The sequence below is a fragment of the Salminus brasiliensis genome, chromosome 2, assembly GCF_030463535.1.
Source record: "Salminus brasiliensis chromosome 2, fSalBra1.hap2, whole genome shotgun sequence".
Classification (NCBI taxonomy): domain Eukaryota; kingdom Metazoa; phylum Chordata; class Actinopteri; order Characiformes; family Bryconidae; genus Salminus; species Salminus brasiliensis.
The window spans coordinates 7,819,957-7,840,644 of record NC_132879.1 but is presented as its reverse complement, the minus strand read 5'-3'; the positions used below and the strand labels follow the sequence as shown (position 1 = coordinate 7,840,644).

At 39.1% G+C, this 20,688-nt stretch overlaps 2 protein-coding genes across 3 annotated transcripts in view; one reads left to right on the top strand and one right to left on the bottom strand.

Moving 5' to 3' along the window:
• fhl3b (four and a half LIM domains 3b) overlaps positions 1-2,739 on the top strand; it is a 35,203-nt gene extending 32,464 nt beyond the window's left edge. The window contains exon 6 of the mRNA XM_072674277.1: positions 146-2,739. Coding sequence (XP_072530378.1) covers positions 146-294 — 149 coding nt within the window. The 3' untranslated portion in view covers positions 295-2,739. The remainder of the gene's footprint in view (positions 1-145) is intronic.
• A 7,189-nt stretch (positions 2,740-9,928) lies between these two features.
• The window catches only part of meaf6 (MYST/Esa1-associated factor 6), an 11,394-nt gene continuing 634 nt past the window's right edge, over positions 9,929-20,688 (bottom strand). Inside the window, exons 2-8 of one of the 2 annotated variants that reach the window (XM_072674267.1) lie at positions 19,817-19,932; positions 17,875-17,962; positions 17,173-17,218; positions 16,869-17,067; positions 13,323-13,352; positions 12,287-12,320; positions 9,929-10,514 (exon numbers count right to left, since the gene is read on the bottom strand). In XM_072674267.1, the coding sequence (XP_072530368.1) occupies positions 10,500-10,514; positions 12,287-12,320; positions 13,323-13,352; positions 16,869-17,067; positions 17,173-17,218; positions 17,875-17,962; positions 19,817-19,932 (528 nt within the window). In that variant the 3' untranslated portion in view covers positions 9,929-10,499. The remainder of the gene's footprint in view (positions 10,515-12,286; positions 12,321-13,322; positions 13,353-16,868; positions 17,068-17,172; positions 17,219-17,874; positions 17,963-19,816; positions 19,933-20,688) is intronic. The other variant, XM_072674268.1, reaches the window with a different exon arrangement.

The following is a 20,688-nucleotide window of genomic DNA, read 5'->3' as shown; positions in this document are numbered from 1 at the left end:
CCAGACTTTTGGGTCCTCTTAAGGTTTTTTCTCTCACTCTGAGGGAGGCTTTCCTCTGGCTCTGACCCAGATCTCGATGAAAGAATTTGAAGGGGTGATGGTAAGCATACAGGCACATTGTGGTGATGACATCTCTCTCTTTCAGGCTTCGGTGATGGGAAGTATGTCTCCTTTGAGGATCGTCAGTGGCATCAGTCATGCTTTAAGTGCTGCGGATGCTCCGTCTCTCTGGTTGGAGCCGGGTTCTTCCCCAGCGGTGGAAAGATCTTCTGCAATAACTGCAATGACAACTAATCTACAGCTTCATCAAACATTAAAACCAGCTTATCATCACCAATTGGCTTTGAGGATGTGAATGTTCAGGCAGAAGAGAGAGAGCTCATTTAATCTACATAATCTACATACTGTGTGAATAGACTTTGGAATTGCACACCTATATTCATAATGACAGGAGATACAGTGCTGTGCAAAAGTCCTAGGACATTTATCTATTTACTTCTACATATATATAAAGCTATATATCTGTGTGGTAAGAACATTAACATTAAAATACACACAAATAAACACTACATTGTGAGTTTTACAGGTAGACACTCTCACTGACCACTGACTTTATGTTTATTTGGGTTTATTCTAATGTTATATAGAGTTTTACAGGTAGACACTCTCACTGACCACTGACTTTATGTTTATTTGGGTTGATTCTAATGTTATATAGAGTTAATTACAGGTAGACCCTCTCACTGACCACTGACTTTATGTTTATTTGGGTTGATTCTAATGTTATATAGAGTTAATTACAGGTAGACACTCTCACTGACCACTGACTTTATGTTTATTTGGGTTGATTCTAATGTTATATAGAGTTAATTACAGGTAGACACTCTCACTGACCACTGACTTTTTGTTTATTTAGATTTATTCTAATGTTATATAGAGTTTTACAGGTAGACACTCTCATTGCTGAGATGCTAAGACTTTTGCATAGCGCTGTATGATTTTGTGGGCCTTTGCTCAGTTCGGTTCTGTGTGATTTATCTGCTGCTTTAAAAACAGTTATATTGCACAAAAACAATATACTAATATGTTGTTTGATCAGTTTCACATCTGGAGCACTTACTTAGTACAAATACATTTAAACTACTCACTCGTGTAATGTGACCTATTTTGGCCTATTGAGTTGGAATGACCACATTCCAGCAGGAAATTTACATTTCAACAATGCATGAGTTGACCTAGAAAGTCGTACGAGTAGATCACGCCTTATTATTATTGCCGCTTACTTCTACTCAGCCATTGAGCTGCACATATTTTGGCATGTACATTCGCCTATGAATGTGCCAGGGGAGTTCAGAAACGTCTATCTTTAATCTATAATTCAGTGTTTAAGATGTGAACAGTCATTTTGAGTGAGGGTTGGTGTGGAATTATGGCTCATTATAGAGAAACCTGATTTCTGTACAGTGGTGGTGAATCAAACCAGGATGTGAGTCATTAGATATTAATAAAACTGAGATAAAAACACTTTTGTAAACAGTGTTCATGACATTCATAGCCATTAAGTGTAACTTTCTCAGAGTGATCGTTCAGAGGCTTTTAGAGGCTTTTCACACCAAACCACTCTGAATGACATTGTTTACACCTTAATTATTCACGACTGCAATACCTGAATATTTGAACTATTTAAAGGTTTGGAATCACATGTCATAATTATGTCATTCATAGTATGAAAAGAAAATAAATCTTAAGTTCTGTTTAGTGTTTAAAATATTTTGGGAGCAGCAAGAAGTTTAGAAATGTAAAATAATATACTGCATCTATATATTCTGGATGTACATTTAGTAGAAAAATATACTGGATATTAAATTATATTCTAAATTTATCCTAGATATTAATTTAACTCATTTTATTCTTAATGTACAGATCTTTCTGAATTTTTCTAAATTGTTCTACAGCTCAGTTCATCATGAAGTAATATGTATTATTATTATAACAATTATAATAACAATCATTATTATCCTTATTGTTATTATTTTTATTATTATCCTGGTTATTAATTATATTATTATTATTACTATTAATAATTATAATTATAATAATAATAATTATTATTATTATATTTAGTAGTAGTATTAATAATAGTTATGATATTGTTATTATGATGATGATGATGATTATTATTGTTATTATTATTATTATTATTCAAATATGAGTATAATACCAGAGATCACGTTTCTGAATTCTGAACTTCTTAACCAATTATCCCATTTTTAAAAAATTGATATTTCAAATCTGATTTGCATATCAGGACCATTTTACACATCTGTTGTCAAACTGTTTTTCTATTATTGAAATTGATTCCAAGTGATTCCAAACTTTTGAATGGAGGCGTTTATAAATGATGTCTTAATATTTATATTTATAAATGTTTTACAAATGTATATAAAATGTACTGCATTATTATTACTACAGCATGGTAACACTGACAGCAAGTCTGAGGTTGGTTTGGTAATGTGCAGCACTTTGTGTAGGTCTATATAATCAGACATGCTCTGCATATACACTACAGTAAGGATGCACTAGTGCTTGGCTTTCGTTACTGAAACGTTTATTTGTACTCACGGCGTAAAAAAAGGCCAAACGCTGAACTTCTGTTTGAGATGATGCAGCTTTTCTGTGTGATAAACAACTAAACAACAGTTTTTTTATGGCTATTAATAAAAGTACTCATTAATATGACTTTTCTTGCATTGAATGTCGGTGTGTGAGGCCAGAGACTGACCAGAAACACTAAACCCTGTTTGGTAGACTGTAAACGACTGTAAAGTCAAACTCAAGTCCTGAGAAACAGACTGACAATATACTGGGAATACTGGATTCCCTCGACCAGTGATCTGCGCTTTCTTACCTTTATATAAACTCAATCTCAGTGATGTGCCGCCTCGCTCGTTCACATCTGATAAGTTGATGGAGGAGAAAAGGCTGTCTGGAGGATGAAGTGCAGCTTTTTGTGAAATGTCCCAATCCACCCAGTTCTCCAGATGCCCATCCCTGGGTTCTTTGCCCTAAAAAGGCTGGATGAAGATAAAACATGACTTTGTGGCTGAGAGTGGGAGCGGGTGGTGAGACTTAAACTGTCTTCAATATGGCGCCCTTTAATCCTGACTAATGGTGTCCAGAGCCGGACGCACAGCACTGCTCTGACAGGAAGAGGAAACTGCAAAACATTAAAAATTAGTTTTTCATTTGTATTATTTTTATTTTTAATTTATTTATTTTATCTAATTATTATTCTTGGTTGGCTCCTTTTCCCCGATGGATAGTCAGTAATAAAACAAATCAAACGAATAGAAGATGAATAGAATGTGGCCACAGTGACGCTGGTAGTGAATCTGAATCTTAAATGAACATGACTGTACCCCATATGGGCCTCTATGGGAAACTTATAGGCAGGGTGTACGTAGCTCAGAGTGTCAGGGGCTTTCAGCCCTTTGCTCACCTCTGTGTCTTGCTCTCTCCTATATGGGCCAAACCAGGCCCTTTTAAGCACCGCCTGGAGCAAGTTACCTTGACATTAAGAATGGAATAGAATTGATTAGAATAAATTAGAATGGAATAGAAAGAAATGAAACAGGAAAGGATACAATAGAATTGAACAAAATAGAACATAACAGAAAAGAAAATAACTATATAACAGAACAGGACAGGACAGAACAGAACAGGAAAGGACAGGACAGGATAGAATAGAACAGAACAGGATAGAACAGGACAGGACAGGACAGGACAGGACAGGACAGAACAGGACAGGACAGAACAGGATAGAACAGGACAGGATAGAACAGAACAGGATAGAACAGGACAGAACAGGACAGGACAGAACAGGATAGAACAGGACAGGATAGAACAGGACAGAACAGGACAGGACAGAAAAGAACAGGACAGAACAGGATAGAACAGGACAGGACAGGACAGGAAAGGACAGGATAGAACAGGACAGGACAGAACAGGATAGAACAGGACAGGATAGAACAGAACTGGATAGAACAGAACAGGATAGAACAGGACAGAACAGGACAGGATAGAACAGAACAGGATAGAACAGAACAGGATAGAACAGGACAGAACAGGACAGGATAGAACAGAACAGGATAGAACAGAACAGGATAGAACAGGACAGAACAGGACAGGATAGAACAGAACAGGATAGAACAGGACAGAACAGGACAGGACAGAAAAGAACAGGACAGAACAGGATAGAACAGAACAGGACAGGACAGGACAGGACAGGACAGGAAAGGACAGGACAGAACAGGATAGAACAGAACAGAACAGAACAGGACAGAACAGGACAGGATAGAATAGAATAGAACAGAACAGAACAGAACAGAACAGAACAGAACAGAACAGAACAGAACAGAACAGAACAGAATAGAATAGAATAGAACAAAACACAGAACCGAACAAAACAGAATATAATACAATATAACAGAACCGAACCCAAACAGGGCAGAGCAGAATATAAATTAACCAAACAGAACAGAATAGAATAAAACATAATAGAATAAAATAAAACAGCACATAATAGAACAGAGAGGAATATAACAGAATAGAACCAAACAGAATAAAATAGAACAGAATAAAATAGAACAGAACAGAACAGAACAGTATAGAATGGAAATTAACCAAACTGAACTGAACAGAATTTAACAGAAGTAAATAGAACTGAACAGAACAGAACAGAACTGAACTGAACTGAACTGAACAGAACAGAACAGAACAGAACTGAACAGAACTGAACAGAAAAGAACAGAACAGAACTGAACTGAACAGAACAGAACAGAACTGAACTGAACTGAACAGAACTGAACAGAACAGAACAGAACAGAACTGAACAGAACAGAACAGAACAGAACTGAACTGAACTGAACAGAACTGAACAGAACTGAACTGAACTGAACTGAACGGAACTGAACGGAACGGAACGGAACGGAACGGAACTGAACTGAACTGAACAGAACAGAACAGAACTGAACTGAACTGAACAGAACAGAACTGAACAGAACAGAACTGAACAACAGCAAAACAGAGTAGAACAAAAACAACAGAACAGAACGAAACAGAAGTAAAAACTCAAGCCAAACCTAAAAATAGAACACAATAGAACTGCAGCATAAAACCCAACATCAACATCAGAACAGAACAACATCAGAGAACCACAGCACAGAACTAAATAAGAACATTAAGAACAGTAACACAGGACAGAACATTAGGAACAGACCAGAAGAGGATATCATGAACCTCATGAACATGAACCGAACATCAAGAACGCAGCATTTAGAATTTCCGCTGTGGTCACGGTCCAGTCCACGTTTTAACGTTACCATGACAACAGTTCGGTTCCCTCTTTGCCCTGCTTGGCCCTGTTTGGCGTCATCTGCCCCCCTTTGACCCTGTGGTTGACCCCACTTGACCCCCGTTCAGCGAGCACAGAGACAGGGACCGCTCACAGGTTGCAGTGAAAAGCAGATCTCTGACCTTGCCAGCTCTTGGCTGTTGCTGCACTCACACGACTCTGTGCCTTCATAATGAAATTAGTGTCCAGTCTGAAGTGACCGCTGTGGTGTTGTCTTTGCTGAATTCTCATGACTCCTCTGTGAGACGCTGCTGACCCCGCGCAGTGAAATATGAAAGGGAGCTCGGGCTTTTGCCTCCTGAGGGACTGGAGGTTGTATCAAAGGCAAAAAACATCTCTTGGCAAGCAGAGCGAACAGGCTGAGCTGGAGGGTCGGAGGAATACTCAGAGGACTACGCGTTTCTGCGTTGAACAGAGACCACGTTCTCCAAAACTCTCACCAGACACAGTCTCACACTCTAATAACTCACCAAATCTGTGGCCTAGCCTCTTTAAAATATATAGAACTATAGGTGGTTGCTATGGAATCCCAGCTGGTTACTATGGTGCTGGTAAGTGGTTGCTGGATGATTGTTAGTGTGTTGCAAGGTGACTGCTATGATACACTATATGTCCTAAAGTTTGTGGACACCCCTTTCTGATGAAGGCATTCAGCTACTTTAAGTTCTGGCACAGCTTGTCTAGTCCCTGTAGAGAAGTACTGCCAATAGAATAGGACTCTCTGGAGCAGATAGACATGAGCCTATTGGCACCATGCTGCTGCCTGATGCCAAGTGTGGGTCAGAGGGGTATAAAGCCCCCCAGCATTGAGCTGTGGAGCAGTGGAAGACCTGTGTTCACTGGAATGATGGCTGATGCTCAATCCAGTACAAAGTGGGATGAGTTGAGGAGTGTGGGATGTATGAGGTGGGGGAGAGGGGGGGTGATGGTCCAACATCCTGACCTCACTAAAGCTCTTATTACTGAATTCAATCAAATCTTCTGAACAACACTCCTCCAAAATCCAGTAGAAAACCTTCTTCCCTGGATGGTAGAGACAGTTATTCAACAAAAGCAGGAGAAAGTATTTTTAATAGCCTTGATAGTGGTTCTAACACCCTATAGTGGTTGCTATGGTATCTCAGGTGGTTGATATCATTGCAATACATGGGAAGAGCGCACACATTTGTACACCCCATTCATTCCTATAGGAATGAAAAAATGATGTAAAATTAAATAACAGTGTTATTCACTCATTATTTTAATTACACATAATCAAACAAACTGGATTTCAAGTGTGGATATTATTAGGCAGAAACTTGCAGATTTGGCTAAATCAACTATTTGATACTTGATTGAAGAATATGAACACGCTCATGAACTTTGATATACCAAAAACACAGAAGATCAATGAACTGTGGTGGATGACAGAATTATTTCCCTAGTAAAGACAGATCAAAACATCTCATGCAGTGTATAGAGAAGAGAACGATCTGCTCATGATCTAAAGCTAATGCTAGCTCATCTATCAAGCATGGTGGAGGTAGTGTTATGCTGTGGGCATGTATGGCTGCAAATGAAACTGGTTTTCTTGTATGTATTAATGATTTGGCTCCTGATAAAAGTCGAAGGGTGAATTCTGAAGAGTCTAGGGCATCATTACCTGCTGAGAATTAGCCAAATGCAAGGGTATAAAGTTCATGAATGTTCAGCAATGGTAAACTCAGTCCTCCAGTCAATTGAGCATCTACTGAAGGCAAAACCAAAACACCCCAATACAAGCAGGTACTGAAGACAGTTGTATTGAAGGCCTGGCAACGCATCACCAGGGAAGAGACTCACCATCTGGTGTTGTCTATTGTAGATTCCAGACTTTTCCAGTCATTCCCTGCAAAGAATTCACAACCAAATATTAAAAATGTCAATTTCATTTATTACTGTTAGTTTGTCACATTATTTTCGATCCCCTAGGGGTAGCACTGTGGAACGGTGGTTAATGGTTAATGCCCCATTTGGTGAAACTGCTTTTAAAAGTTGTAAATATAACTATGTGTATATACAAAAACCTGAGCTTAGCAGTCTAATGCGCTATCACTATGGCCTAGGTGTCGCAAGCTCGAATCCCAAGCCACACCACACTGTCATCAGTGGCTGAGTCTGAGAGAGCACAACTGGCTGTGCTCTCTCCCCTCGTCACACTTGAAGCAATGTTGGCCAGCTCAGGCGTCTGTTAGCTGGTGCGGTGGAGCTGCGGATCCGATGCTTTCCTCCTAGTGTGTCGGATGTCTGGCGATGCCGCAGTATGAAAAGAGGCAGTGGCTGGCTTTGCATATATCACCCTCCTAGTGTAGGAAGCATTGCTAGTGCTAGGGGTTGATACGATGGGTTAATTGGCAGTATAACACGTCAGCTCTTGTATCTCCAAAATGTCAACTTTACAGGAGAAGGTGAAAAATCTTCTTAACAGTCAGTGGAAGTCAATGTAAAAAGTCATTTGGAGCATTTCTATTGGCCCGTTCATCACATCATTCTAAAACTGAAGGTGAAACTAATAAATTCATGACACTGAGCCTGTTCTACTTAAGGCAGTATATAATGCTAGTACTTTTCCTCATGTCCTCAGCTTCACCCCACAACTGAACTGTATGTGCCATCCTAAAAGTGAGGGCGCGCACACACACACTCCTCCTCTGGGAGAAAAGCTCCCATCATTCCTCATCTCTCTGTAAACAGGCTCCGAATCACATGTCCATGCCAAAGCAAACTTCCACGAGAGCACCATTTAAACAAATTTCAGCAATTTTAGGCTGCTGAGAACGAGAAAATCGATGCCAGCTGAGATGATGTTAGTTGGCCCTGAGAAAAAATAACAATGGTATTATACAACAGACACTTAAAAAGTATTATTATATGTCTACACCCACCTGTAACTCAAAGTAAGCTGATGTGTCAAACACATCCATGTCAATCAATCAATCAAAAAGGATTAACCTCTATTGCTAATTCACATATCTCTAGCAGGCTCTATTAAAGCTCTATCAGGTTGTTTTATGTATAACTAGCAAGTATGTGACTTTGGTTAGGGTGAAAATTGAAGCATATTTACCACCCCGTTACTTTACACACTGATTTTCCTTTTACAGAGGGCAAAAATGTAGGGAAAAAAAGCGTTTTGCACGGATTGACTGCTTTACAGCACTGCCCTGGCTTACACAAGCCACATAGCATAGCTTAGTTTTTAGCACTGTGACAAAAACAGTCATTTCAACACTCTCCACATGGTGTTGTCTTCTTGTTGTGGGGAGAGATGAAGAAAAGTTAAGCATAAATTAAGCTTTTAGCAATACCCAAAGAGTTTGGGCTAGCTTCTAGCCTTGCACGGGTATCCATTCCCAGGCTCTAGCAGCCTGACTTGCCCAAGTTTAAGTTTTTCAGGATGGTGCCACAAAGGAAAACCCTTGATTGACTAAATTAAACTGAGGGAAATGAAACCAGGCCTCTCACCAATATACTCAAGCAGAATTAAGCATAGTATCTTATATATAAAATGCTCAGAAAAGCATCTCCACTCTCTCTCTCTCGGCCAAACACTAGGATAAAATAAAAAAAACATAAGCTCTCGTCTTTGAGAGGCATTTAAACTTTATTCTTACAACAATTCACATCTGAAAACTACATTTAAACATTGCTTACAAAGTTGTAATCTTGCGCAACTAGGGGCAGAAATGCAAAATATGCGGAAGTGCCCGATATTGGGGGCGGTTGTTATTAGAAGACTATACAATAATCCATTTCATGGTTAATTTTAGACATAATATTTAAGTTATTTCTCTAAAACTACCAGAGTGTGAAATGAAGACTTGCAACATAAGTTAGATTAGTTGAATCAGGTGTTAGGAGCGAGGAAAACACCAAAATGTGCAGTGCAACTCCGGCACCAGGGTTAAGAAACATTGGCCTAGCTTACCATAGCATAGTGTCACTTAGCTTAATCATCAACTATATATATATATATATATATATATATATATATATATATATATATATATATATAGTCAATCACATTACTGGAGATCTGACAGCTCACAGGAGGCATGTGGCATAGCGCACCATAGCTTAACTGAATCACATCAGTGATGAGGCCTACCAAAAACTCTGAATAATCTAAGAATAATATTTATATCTAAAATAAAAAGAAACATCGTTTCAAGATTTTGCAGTTAAAGTACTTTAAAAATAAATCCCATTACTGTTCATCATCATGGTGGTTAAGATTTTCCAAGGATCAATTCCTAGAGGTTTTAAAATTAAGTTAACATGGGCATCCCAAAGATTGATTCACAGCTTAAAGGCTGGTCTAACGAAGTAAAATCTTGTTCAGTTACAGCTGTTATCTAGTGAGTGAAAGCAGTACCTATTAGTTTAAACACTGTCTTTATATTTCTCTGTGTTTTTGTAAAGCACATTCAATTGCCACAGTGTATGAAACTTGCCTTGTCTTAGTGAGACTTTAAAGCAGACACAGAAGACCAGCACTACATTTTGTACATTTTTATTCAAAACAACAAAAATGTGGAGTAAAAAACAACCATGATAATAACAAGACTATTTTCCTTTTCACATTAACTATAAGTCTTAACAAATGGTCATAGAATTTCCAAAAAGAAATCATTTCTTTTAGCTGAAGAATAGGAGCTTTCTCGAACGCAGTGTCATAAATACAGAGGACAATCCCACATGATGGAAACACTTCGCTGAGGTGTGTTCAAGCCTCACACAGAGAACATGCAGAGAGAATGGTTTGTACTTGTAAACGTATACAGATGAAGGTTTTTCCTACAGTGAGGTGGACAGAACGGTGGAGACACCAACCGGGTTGTGAACTGAATTACATCTCTTAACATTAAAGGAAAAAAAGGCAAGAGGATGAAGAAGTAGTAGAAGAAGAAAGTGTTTCTCATGCTTGCACTGGATTCGGTACGCCGCTGCTGGTGTGGCAGACAGGAGTAATGAGGATGATGATGGAGTGCAGCCTGTAGCTGTAGAACGCAGAGCAGATCCGTTCAAGTCCATGTCAAACCTGCACTGCTCCTCTCCGTGGTAACGATCAAGCAGAATAGTCCTGCCAACAGAACACAGTTACATTAAACAGAGAGAAACACTCAGGATGTAGATGCTAACCTCACACCTCTCAGACATTAACTTCAGACTCTTCTAGACATGGATTAAGTCTAGTTCTGGACCAGGGCTGACAATATACATGAAACGAGATCAACGCGATACTTTAAGGCAGTGGCGGATTAAGTTAGGAGTAGCATGGGCAGCATTTTGCAGGAAGCATCTGCACAATCCTTCATAATGGTGAATTTTGCACGTCATGATCTTCATCTTCACCAATATCTTTCTAAGAATTTTCCAAAATTTGTGCTTGAGAAAAGTCGCAACTGAAGGTCTATGTTTTTAAAGCAGAATTGTTCGCAGCTCTGCTCCTATAATGATAAATCCCATTGTCCTTGTAAACTGAACAAACCCCCCCCCCCTCCCAAAAAAAAACAACAAACAATAAAAAGCAAACAAAAAAAACCCACTGGCGAACAACAGAATCCTTGTGAAAACTGCATAACTGGGTTTTAAGAAAAGAATTCTTCTCAAGATCGGTTGGTGAATAAGCCCTACTGATTTCATCATGACACCATGTAGCCTAAAAAGTCTTGTTAGAGTGAGCGCCCCTGATTTTAGCCATTCTTCTAGTCCATCTCTGGGAGACTAAAGGGAGAGGACTACCTGATTGCCCCTGTGAAGGGCTTGCAAGGAAGTGGGTGATTAGAACATGGGTGAAGGGACTGTGCTGGGCTCTGTGTGTAAACCCCATTATTAGGATCTGAATCTGTGTTATTTGATTCTATATTATCGTCCCCGCTTGCTTGCGATTAGAATGTGGGTGAAGGGACTGTGCTGGACCTTGTGTGTAACCCAATTTATTGGATTGTTTACTGGATTTTTGGCATTTTTATATTTTATGTATTATTTTCCATGCTTGCTATTCACCATGTAGCTCAATTAACCTAGTCAGAGTAGGAGCCCTGATTCTAGCCTGTGAACTAGGCAAGCTACTGTCTGGGAAGGCCTTCTACTGAAAAGTACAAGATGTGGAGTGGGTTCATGCTTTTCAAATTTGGAACTGAAGCAGAATATTAAGTATTTCACTGAAATTTTGGCTTTAACATCTTCATTTAACTCATTAAACCATGGTGGACTGGACAAGAATGACTGCTTAATACAATATAGGCTATATTAACTACCTCAGGGGGCGCAGTATCGTACTAAATAGAACTGTAACTGCTGAGCAACTGTCTGATCTAATTAAATGAAAAGAAACCTGGGTTAGTCTTATTTTATTTTTTTGTTTTTTCTCCTGTTGTACAAACTGAACCGTGACTTACGTGTACTGTTACACCCCTACTGAATACTATAATAAACCGAAAGCAAATGCCATCACACCACAACACATCATATTTTTCACCGAAGTTCCAACAGATTCTTTACAGAAAGTAAACATAAGTGTTTACTATGCTACAAGGCCTGTGATATCCTGCTACTACACCAAAGGAAGATCAAGATTTCATCAGGAAAGGGATTTTGTGCAATGCATATAAATGACTACTGTGTATACCAATCAACCATAACATTAAAACCACCTGCACCTGTGCAGATCCCAACGCGGCTTAGTTGCCCATCTTTCCGACTTCCAACTTTAAGAATAGACTGTTGTCACTTGCTGTCCAATAAGTAGATCCCACCGGAGTTAGATAATCATTGTTATTCACTTACTCTGGCATGCAATAATAGTAACGCTATGGCTAATGAATGTAATGTGATGAAAACTACACTTACCGCTCTGGGCTTCTTGTTCATCTTCATATCAAATCTACAAAGAAAAACAGAGATTAGTGCTCGGACCTTTTTTTTGCACAGTGTCTTTTTATGCTTTTACTCATTTTGGTTACCAACCAAGTTACTAATGTAGGATACTGGGCTTGTTTTCTCAAAAGCATTGTAGCACACAGATCATTCTTAAATGGTAGAGTGAGCATCATGCTGAACACTCACAGTTAAAGGGAGCTTTCGGAAACTAAGCTCAGATGCTTTTCTTTATATGCGAGTTGCAACCAAAATGGCATAAAATATGCTCTTCCTTCCTTATCTCCCATTTATTAAAGAACGTATCATTTAGGATTACTTATGTTAAAACATCTTGAGCACTTGCTGCCTACCAGTGCTGCTTCAAGTCACCACTTACAGCCCTTGAAACAGAATCGAGTAATTACACTTGAACCTTCAAAGCACTTTATAGTCACAGTATTCATCTAGTTGTCATGAATTCAGTCTGTGAATTACCAAGGTTTGAGCATACAAGCTCTGCAGATTAAACAGAGCAACCAGCCAGGAGAAAGACTCTACTGTGGTCCGGCATCACCATAGTTAGACCATAATTATTCATATTTGTCCAACTAAAAAGTACAAAAGTGCAGCCTAGTTCAATAAAGCCCCAATCGATGGGACTGGAAACAGAGAGACACAGTGATAACAGAAAACGGGGTGGGCTAGTTTCATGTTGCCCATATGGAGATAAGAAAGGAAAACATTATTTTCACATTAGATATATTTAGACATCTCAGATTCTTATGATAACATATTACTGGAATTCTCGATTGATGGTACAAACACAGTTCACGGCTCAATCAATCAATTCATGCAATAAACAAAAACAAAACAAAACAACATCTGTAACGAAACAGACACAGGCACCAGGGCGCCGTTCCAAACGGACTGCTCTTCACAGCTCAAGCAGAAAAGGAAAGATAGAGTGGGAGCAAAAGAGAAAAGGGATGAGTGAGAGGGAAAATTAGGACGTAAAGTTGAGACTTACTCAAAGTCATAATCAAACATGGCGGAAGGGCTGGGGGCAGCATTAGGGGAGAGGAAGAGAGCATTAGAGGTTAGTACACGAGCCTGCCATCACTGCAGCTCAGGCCCAAAACGCAGGACGTTTTCCCGAACACACACAGAGACACATGGCTTTGGCTTTGCTGAGCTGTAAATGACACTGGAGGCAGCCGGTTCGTAGCTCAGTTGTTCTGAAGCTGTATGCGTACTGTGTGTATACACCGGAAACGGACAATGGAAAGAAGGCAAGTTCAGAGACTAATAGACAGACATTGTTTAATTCACAACTGTGCAAATTCAACTCATATTTAGTGCTTGATCCTCGATGATTGCAGCTCAGAACAAAATGTATATATTTTAGGACTATTTTAATGAAACTGACAATGAAAATATACTAACCTAACCTACTTTGCTAAGAACATCCAGATATTATAATTGGAAAAAAAAAATATATAAATAAAAAAAAAATCCTAAATAAATCAAAAAAACAAAACAAAACAAAAAAAACAAGTCAATGTACTAGCATTTTCTCTTTTATTGATTCTTCAGAAATCAACAAAAAAATCAATAATAATAACAAGGTTTCCTACTCCTAAAGGAGTAACTGTCTCTACTGTCCAGGAAATGCTTTCTAGATTTGAGCATTACTGTGTTTACATCCCTCTAGCCCATTCGGCATCCAAGCATTCAGCATGGTGTTAATAGGTTCATGTCTATCTGCTCCAGAGAATCCTTTTGCTGAATGTATTCATTAGAAGGGGTGTCCACAAACATCTGGACATGCAGTGTTCTCTGCCACCATGTTACTGAGTGATAGCAAAAGCCACTTTTCTTCCATAGTCAAATAGTTAACAACTTTCCATCTGAATAAATGGTCAAATGGTTATGAGCATCCTATTTGTATCCATAGCTCAGAGAAGGTCAGAGCAATTTGCATATTTTTAGGAGAACATAACGATTGATTTTAGAATTCCCACCCAACACCACACTCATGCTGCAGCATATTTCTATACCATCTTTAGCTCATTCTATTATTTCAATGCTATTTATTTAAAGAAATATAAGTGTAGGTAAGCATTGTTAGGTAATAACACAGTTAACTGTTATGCATGCTAACAGCACCTACTGCTGGAGAAACACCAGAGTGCACATGCCAGAGTTCAACAAGTGAGCTCCAAAGCCACATTTACATGCTTTACATACTCATCAAAGCAAAAACACTCTGTAACTTGACTATAAAATGCCGTGGAGAAAAAGCATAGATTAAACTTTGCTCCCAGCAAAGGTGATGGGGAAATTCACTGTACTGTAGGCCTATGTTTTATTAATTCCCCATAATAATCCACCGTTTTAACAGTAAAAATCAAACAGAAAAATCCTTTTTTCTTTTTAAATATATTATTCATATTAAATGAGTCCTATTATTATCGCTTTTGAATCATGGTCTTTAAGTGACATGTTGATCATCAGCCCAGCTCACACAGACATGGAACACAGTGTTCAAGTTCACACATCAATGCAGAAAGAGTCTGCAGTGGATCTGACAGGCTGTCATGCCGAGGAGACCTGCTATAGTTGTGGAACCTGCTGAGCATTCCTCATCTCCATCTGAAGTAAAATACACACTTATGACACTCTGCAAATGTTTATGTATCACAGAGTGCTCAAAATAAACCTCCTCTGACAGCCCCTGAACAAGGCCAGGTCTCCTGCCAAAACAGACACAGTGGGGTTCAAGCAACAGTAGTGTTGCAGCTCCAGCGCAGAACTGAAGTCAGCCGAAACCAAACGTGTTCTGGCCGATTGACCATTTTTGGTGGGGGGTTGGTTGTGCACGTTTAATTTTTCAGCAAACAGCTCATTTAAACTTATTCTGTGGAGCCCGCCATTGAACCTGTGATACTGACTCGCAGATAAAACCAAATGATGTTCTGGCAACAATATGATATACTGTCTTTTATGCTTTATTGATACATTAAATCCAGCATAAAAATAGAAAATGTGTCTTAAACAAGATGGGCAATATGATCACTGCATATTTCAATGCAGAGTTAGCAAATTTAGCCCTCACAGGCTTAAGCAGAACTTTGGGCTATGAAGGTCACGATCCAATCCAGTGTGTCGGGATAAATCTGCTATTAGCTACGTTAGTAGCTATCAGCTACTTTTGCCGCAGTGCAGACATTCTCAGAAGGTATATAAAGAGAGCTGAGAGTCTGCAGTGAGGCTCTATTTTACAGTGGAACATAAAAACAGACCATAATATCTGAACCGTTATAAAAGTATCAGTGAAACGCTCTGTTTTACCAGCGGGAGAACCGCTCTCTTTTCTCTGTTTTTAAACCAGCACTGAAGAGCCCATTCAGAACCGAGTATAGGCTAAAGCTAATGCTAATACACACACACACGCTATAGAAAGCCAAATTACAGCACCCTCGATAGTAAAGTTATTACACATCATTAGACCATCAACAACAGATATCAGTCCTGGGTGTGTAGCACTACAACACACACTTGACTACAATGCTGTAAAGGAGCTAGGAGCTGATCAGGGTAAGGGAGGAGAGTCAGACTGGATTATAAAATATTAAACACTATAAAATTTCTTATAATTTTAAGAAAAGTCTCGACCAAACTAGAGGTGCACCGATCCGATATTAGGATTGGATATCGGTCCCGATATTAACAAAATTAGCTGGATCTGGTATCGGATAATTAGGCCGATCCATGGAACCGATCCTTTCACTTTAATTTGTTGGTCTGAGACTGCACTAAATGTTTAGATGTTTGCAATTTTTGATTGCTGCTTGTATGTTTGTTCAAGTTACTTATTTAATCTCAGGTTCAGCTGCTAGATTTTATTTTGAATTACGCTGAAATGTTTTAAATGATTGTTTACTGTTTGTGTTTTTGACAAAGTGAAGCTACTTATTCAGATGATACATTTGACATTTTATGTATTTTAATATATTTTAAGAAGTTTGACTCCTTTTTATTTTTAATTTGAATGTTGTGTCAAGGTCCTGCACAATTGTTTATTTTAGTGTCAAAGAAATGTAGTACATTTATATCTACATGTTAATTTGTTATATTTTGTTTTACACAGTTAGTAAAGTAATGTTTACGTGTCTCCCACATGGTCAAGTATACAGTTTATTAATTCAACAGTGGTATTTGATCGGTATCGGGTATCGACCGATATGCAAAGTTTATGTATCGTATCAGAACTAAAAAAGCCAGATTGGTGCATCCCTAGACTAAACTAAATCATTCAGTCCAGACCGTCCCATTATAGAAACTGAAAATATATATATTTAAAGATTTTATTAGATGTACTTATCCATACCTAACTTTGGAGCTGTATTATTTATACAAACACAAAGATCAGAGCAGATCAGCATGGGCTACCACTGCTCTACATGTACATTTACAATGGAGGAAACACTATACAACAAAAACAAAATGCCACGTTAGCCGAGACCATGAGCCCTGACTTCTACCCACTGAGCTACACTACACCCGACAGTACCTGTGCCGGTTCTTGTTCTTGCGTTTCTTGTGGCTGCTGTGGTGACCAGTGTTGGTGGAGCTGGAGGACGAAGCTGCTTTCTGAGGCTTTAGGTCCTGCAGTGCTCCGTCAGCGTCCTCCGCCTCCTCTTGACCCGGCTCGTTCTCCTGATTTTGGAGGTCTGGTGAGGTGTCGCTCTCTGTGCCGCTGCCGGCCTCGCCTAGAAACAACGTCACACACAAGTATCACTCAGTACAGAGAGAACCTTTGAGAAGATGACCTGAAGCACTAGAGTGCACGACCATTAACGGGTTACTGTGCTTACGTTTCTCATTCATGTGATCAGGGATGCCACCAAGAGCGCAAACAGCCTGTCAGGAAGAAAAAAGGGGAGAGTCAGCGATTTCTACTCATGTACAAACCTTAAACGTACAGAATAATAACAAATGGAAATAACTGGTTTCTACTGTTGTTATATTTAAGCGGTGATTGCAGATGAGCAAGCAAATTCTGTATACAGTCCAGCTAAACTGAGGAATCCTGCTTAGTAAAAGACCACCCCTTTAATACAAGTCATGTGTAACCTCATAAAATCAGTAATCCTGCAGTATACGCTGTATTTGTACATTTAAAACATACAGGAACCTTTACCAGATTTCACCAGAAGTCAAAGATCCAACATCTCACAATACAAATAATGCACTCCTTGAAATAAAAAGAAATATGCTGGGAAGATATCATAAGATAGTCCTTTATTAGTCCCGCAGTGGGGAAATTCCCATATCCCTCTCGTAGATGTATTGTGGAAAACAAGAACGGGTTGAATCTTCCTTTTGCATCATACAGCAAAAAAGTTACAGAAATATTTCAATACATTTGTCTTACATGACACTGCACATTCTGTGATGTGGCTATTGAACATGCCCACATTGAGATGACGATGCCAGGACAATATATTGTGCAGCCCTGACAGATAGACAGACAGACAGACAGATAGATGGAGACAGATAGACAGACAGATACTAACTGCCACAGATGTTACAGAGGATTTGCTGAATAGACGTTCTGCCTCCTTGAACTTTCGGTTCCTCCTGTCTGTCTTACTGTTGGAGTTTCTAAGAAACAAACAAACACACAAAAGCAAAACCATGAGAGTGTCTACCTGTAAAACTCTATATAATATTAGAATAACCCCAAATAAACATAAAGTCAATGATCAGTGAGAGTGTCTACCTGTAATTAACTCTATATACCATTAGAATAACCCCAAATAAACATAAAGTCAATGATCAGTGAGAGTGTCTACCTGTAATTAACTGTATATAACATTAGAATAACCCCAAATAAACATAAAGTCAGTGGTCAGTGAGAGTGTCTACCTGTAATTAACTCTATATAACATTAGAATAAACCCAAATAAACATAAAGTCAGTGGTCAGTGAGTGTGTCTACCTGTAATTAACTCTATATAACATTAGAATAAACCCAAATAAACATAAAGTCAGTGGTCAGTGAGAGTGTCTACCTGTAATTAACTCTATATAACATTAGAATAAACCCAAATAAACATAAAGTCAGTGGTCAGTGAGAGTGTCTACCTGTAAAACTCTATATAACATTAGAATAAACCCAAATAAACATAAAGTCAGTGGTCAGTTAGAGTGTCTACCTGTAAAACTCTATATAACATTAGAATAAACCTAAATAAACATAAAGTCAGTTGACAGAGGGTCTACCTGAATTATGGATCATAGTTATATACAGTAAAACTATCTTTGAACAAATGAACTCTTACTGTCCAGATAAATACACAGATGTCTCAGCTGTTCTTTAGACCATACTATATACGGATTTAAACTGAGGGCCACGTCGTCAGTTTCTTATATAAAGTAGGGGTGCAGTGTCCTGATACTGACAATATTAGCAGGATCGGGTATCAAATAATTAATTCTCGCACTGCTGGTATTCTAGGCTTCATGACTCAGGATCAGAGTAACACACAAACATGATGCCCTCATTGATCTACTCTATATCTTGACCTTTCATTAACAAGTGAGTCATTAATCAGTGAGTAATTCAGTTTGGTAAAACAGCTAAAATCCACTTTGTCTGTTCATATGATCACTGTTTATTTGCATAATATTGCCTGTAATGTTCATTGGCTGTTCTTTAGGAATCCTAAACGAACTGAACATACCTTGTAAAGCGTCTGTTTACAAACAAAAGACTAGGTGCTCCCTTCCTTTCTGTGGGCTTTACTGCACCCTCTTTTCTATTAAAGTATTTGCTCTCTCTCTCTCTCTCTCTAATTCTCTATCTCTTATTCTCTCTCTCTCTCTTATTCTCTCTCTCTCTCATTCTCTCTCTCTCTCATTCTCTCTCTCTCTCTCTTATTCTCTCTCTCTCTCTCTCTCATTCTCTCTCTCTCTCATTCTCTCTCTCTTATTCTCTCTCTCTTATTCTCTCTCTCTCTCTCTCATTCTCTCTCTCTCTCTCTCTCTCTCTTATTCTCTCTCTCTCTCTCTTATTCTCTCTCTCTCTCTCTTATTCTCTCTCTCTCTCTCTTATTCTCTCTCTCATCTCTCTTATTCTCTCTCTCATCTCTCTCTCTTGTAACTGAGTGTCCTGCTATCCCTTTCTGCTGTTACACTGTGAATTTCCCCACTGCGGGACTAATAAAGGACTATCTTATCTTATCTTGATGGAGTCATATCTTCGATTCTGTGCCCTGATCAAGTCTTCTCTCCACTGCTCACTGTCTTCAGCAGCCTGCTTTGTTTACATAAGCAATTCAGTTGATTTATATCTGAGTTAATTGGTCATAGTTTGTTTTATAAAGTTAGTAAAGTAAAGTCTTGCACACATGGTGAGGTATCCGGTTTATTAATTCAACCAGGGTATCGGATCTGAACAGAAAAAGGCGGATCAGCGAATCCTGGATATCAAGGAAGAGTACAAGAGCCACTCACTTCTGGTTAGTAAGGTAGCGGTCCCATCCCCGGATGATGTTGCCATACATCTGCGTGTCTTCTAAATAGCTTCCTTCAAAGGCGTAGATCTGTCTCTCTAGGTTTACCAGCGTCTCCTGCAGAACACAGAACATGAATTATGGATCACGGTTATATACAGTCAGCTTAAGTGATCTGCTCCCATTGAAAGCAGCTTGTTTCACAGCTAACTTTATATTACACGGCACCGGCCGTTAGCACTTCATTTTAATATCAGCAGCGCTTTCACACTTATGTTTATTAACAATAAAGCAGGGGAATTTGTTTATATGAGCAAGCAACACCGACAGCACTGTGTCAACTTATTAAAGGTTTAAAGGTGCACGTATTTGTCACTGTACACTGTACAGCGAAATGTGTCCTCCGCATTTAACCCATCTGGTAGTGAACACACACTCACACACACACACATGTGTTAGGGGCAGTGAGTACACACACACACACACACACACACACACACACACACACACACACACACACACATGTGTTAGGGGCAGTGAGTACACACACACCCAGAGCGGTGGGCAGCCAACTCCAGCGCCCGGGGAGCAGAGAGGGTAAAGGGCCTTGCTCAAGGGCCCAACAGTGGCAGCTTGCCGAGCCCGGGAATCGAACCCACAACCCTGTTATCGATATCGCTGCGCTCTAACCGCTGAGCCCCACATTACACAGTTACTGTATTTACATTTCAGTGACAAATAAAAAACTGGGTTCATTGATATCGGTGTTTATAAGTAATGATTACATCAATCTCTCCAACATGGTGAGATATGATTTATCAATCCAACAATGATTTCGGATCGGTTTCGTCCAAAACGCAAACATTATGCATC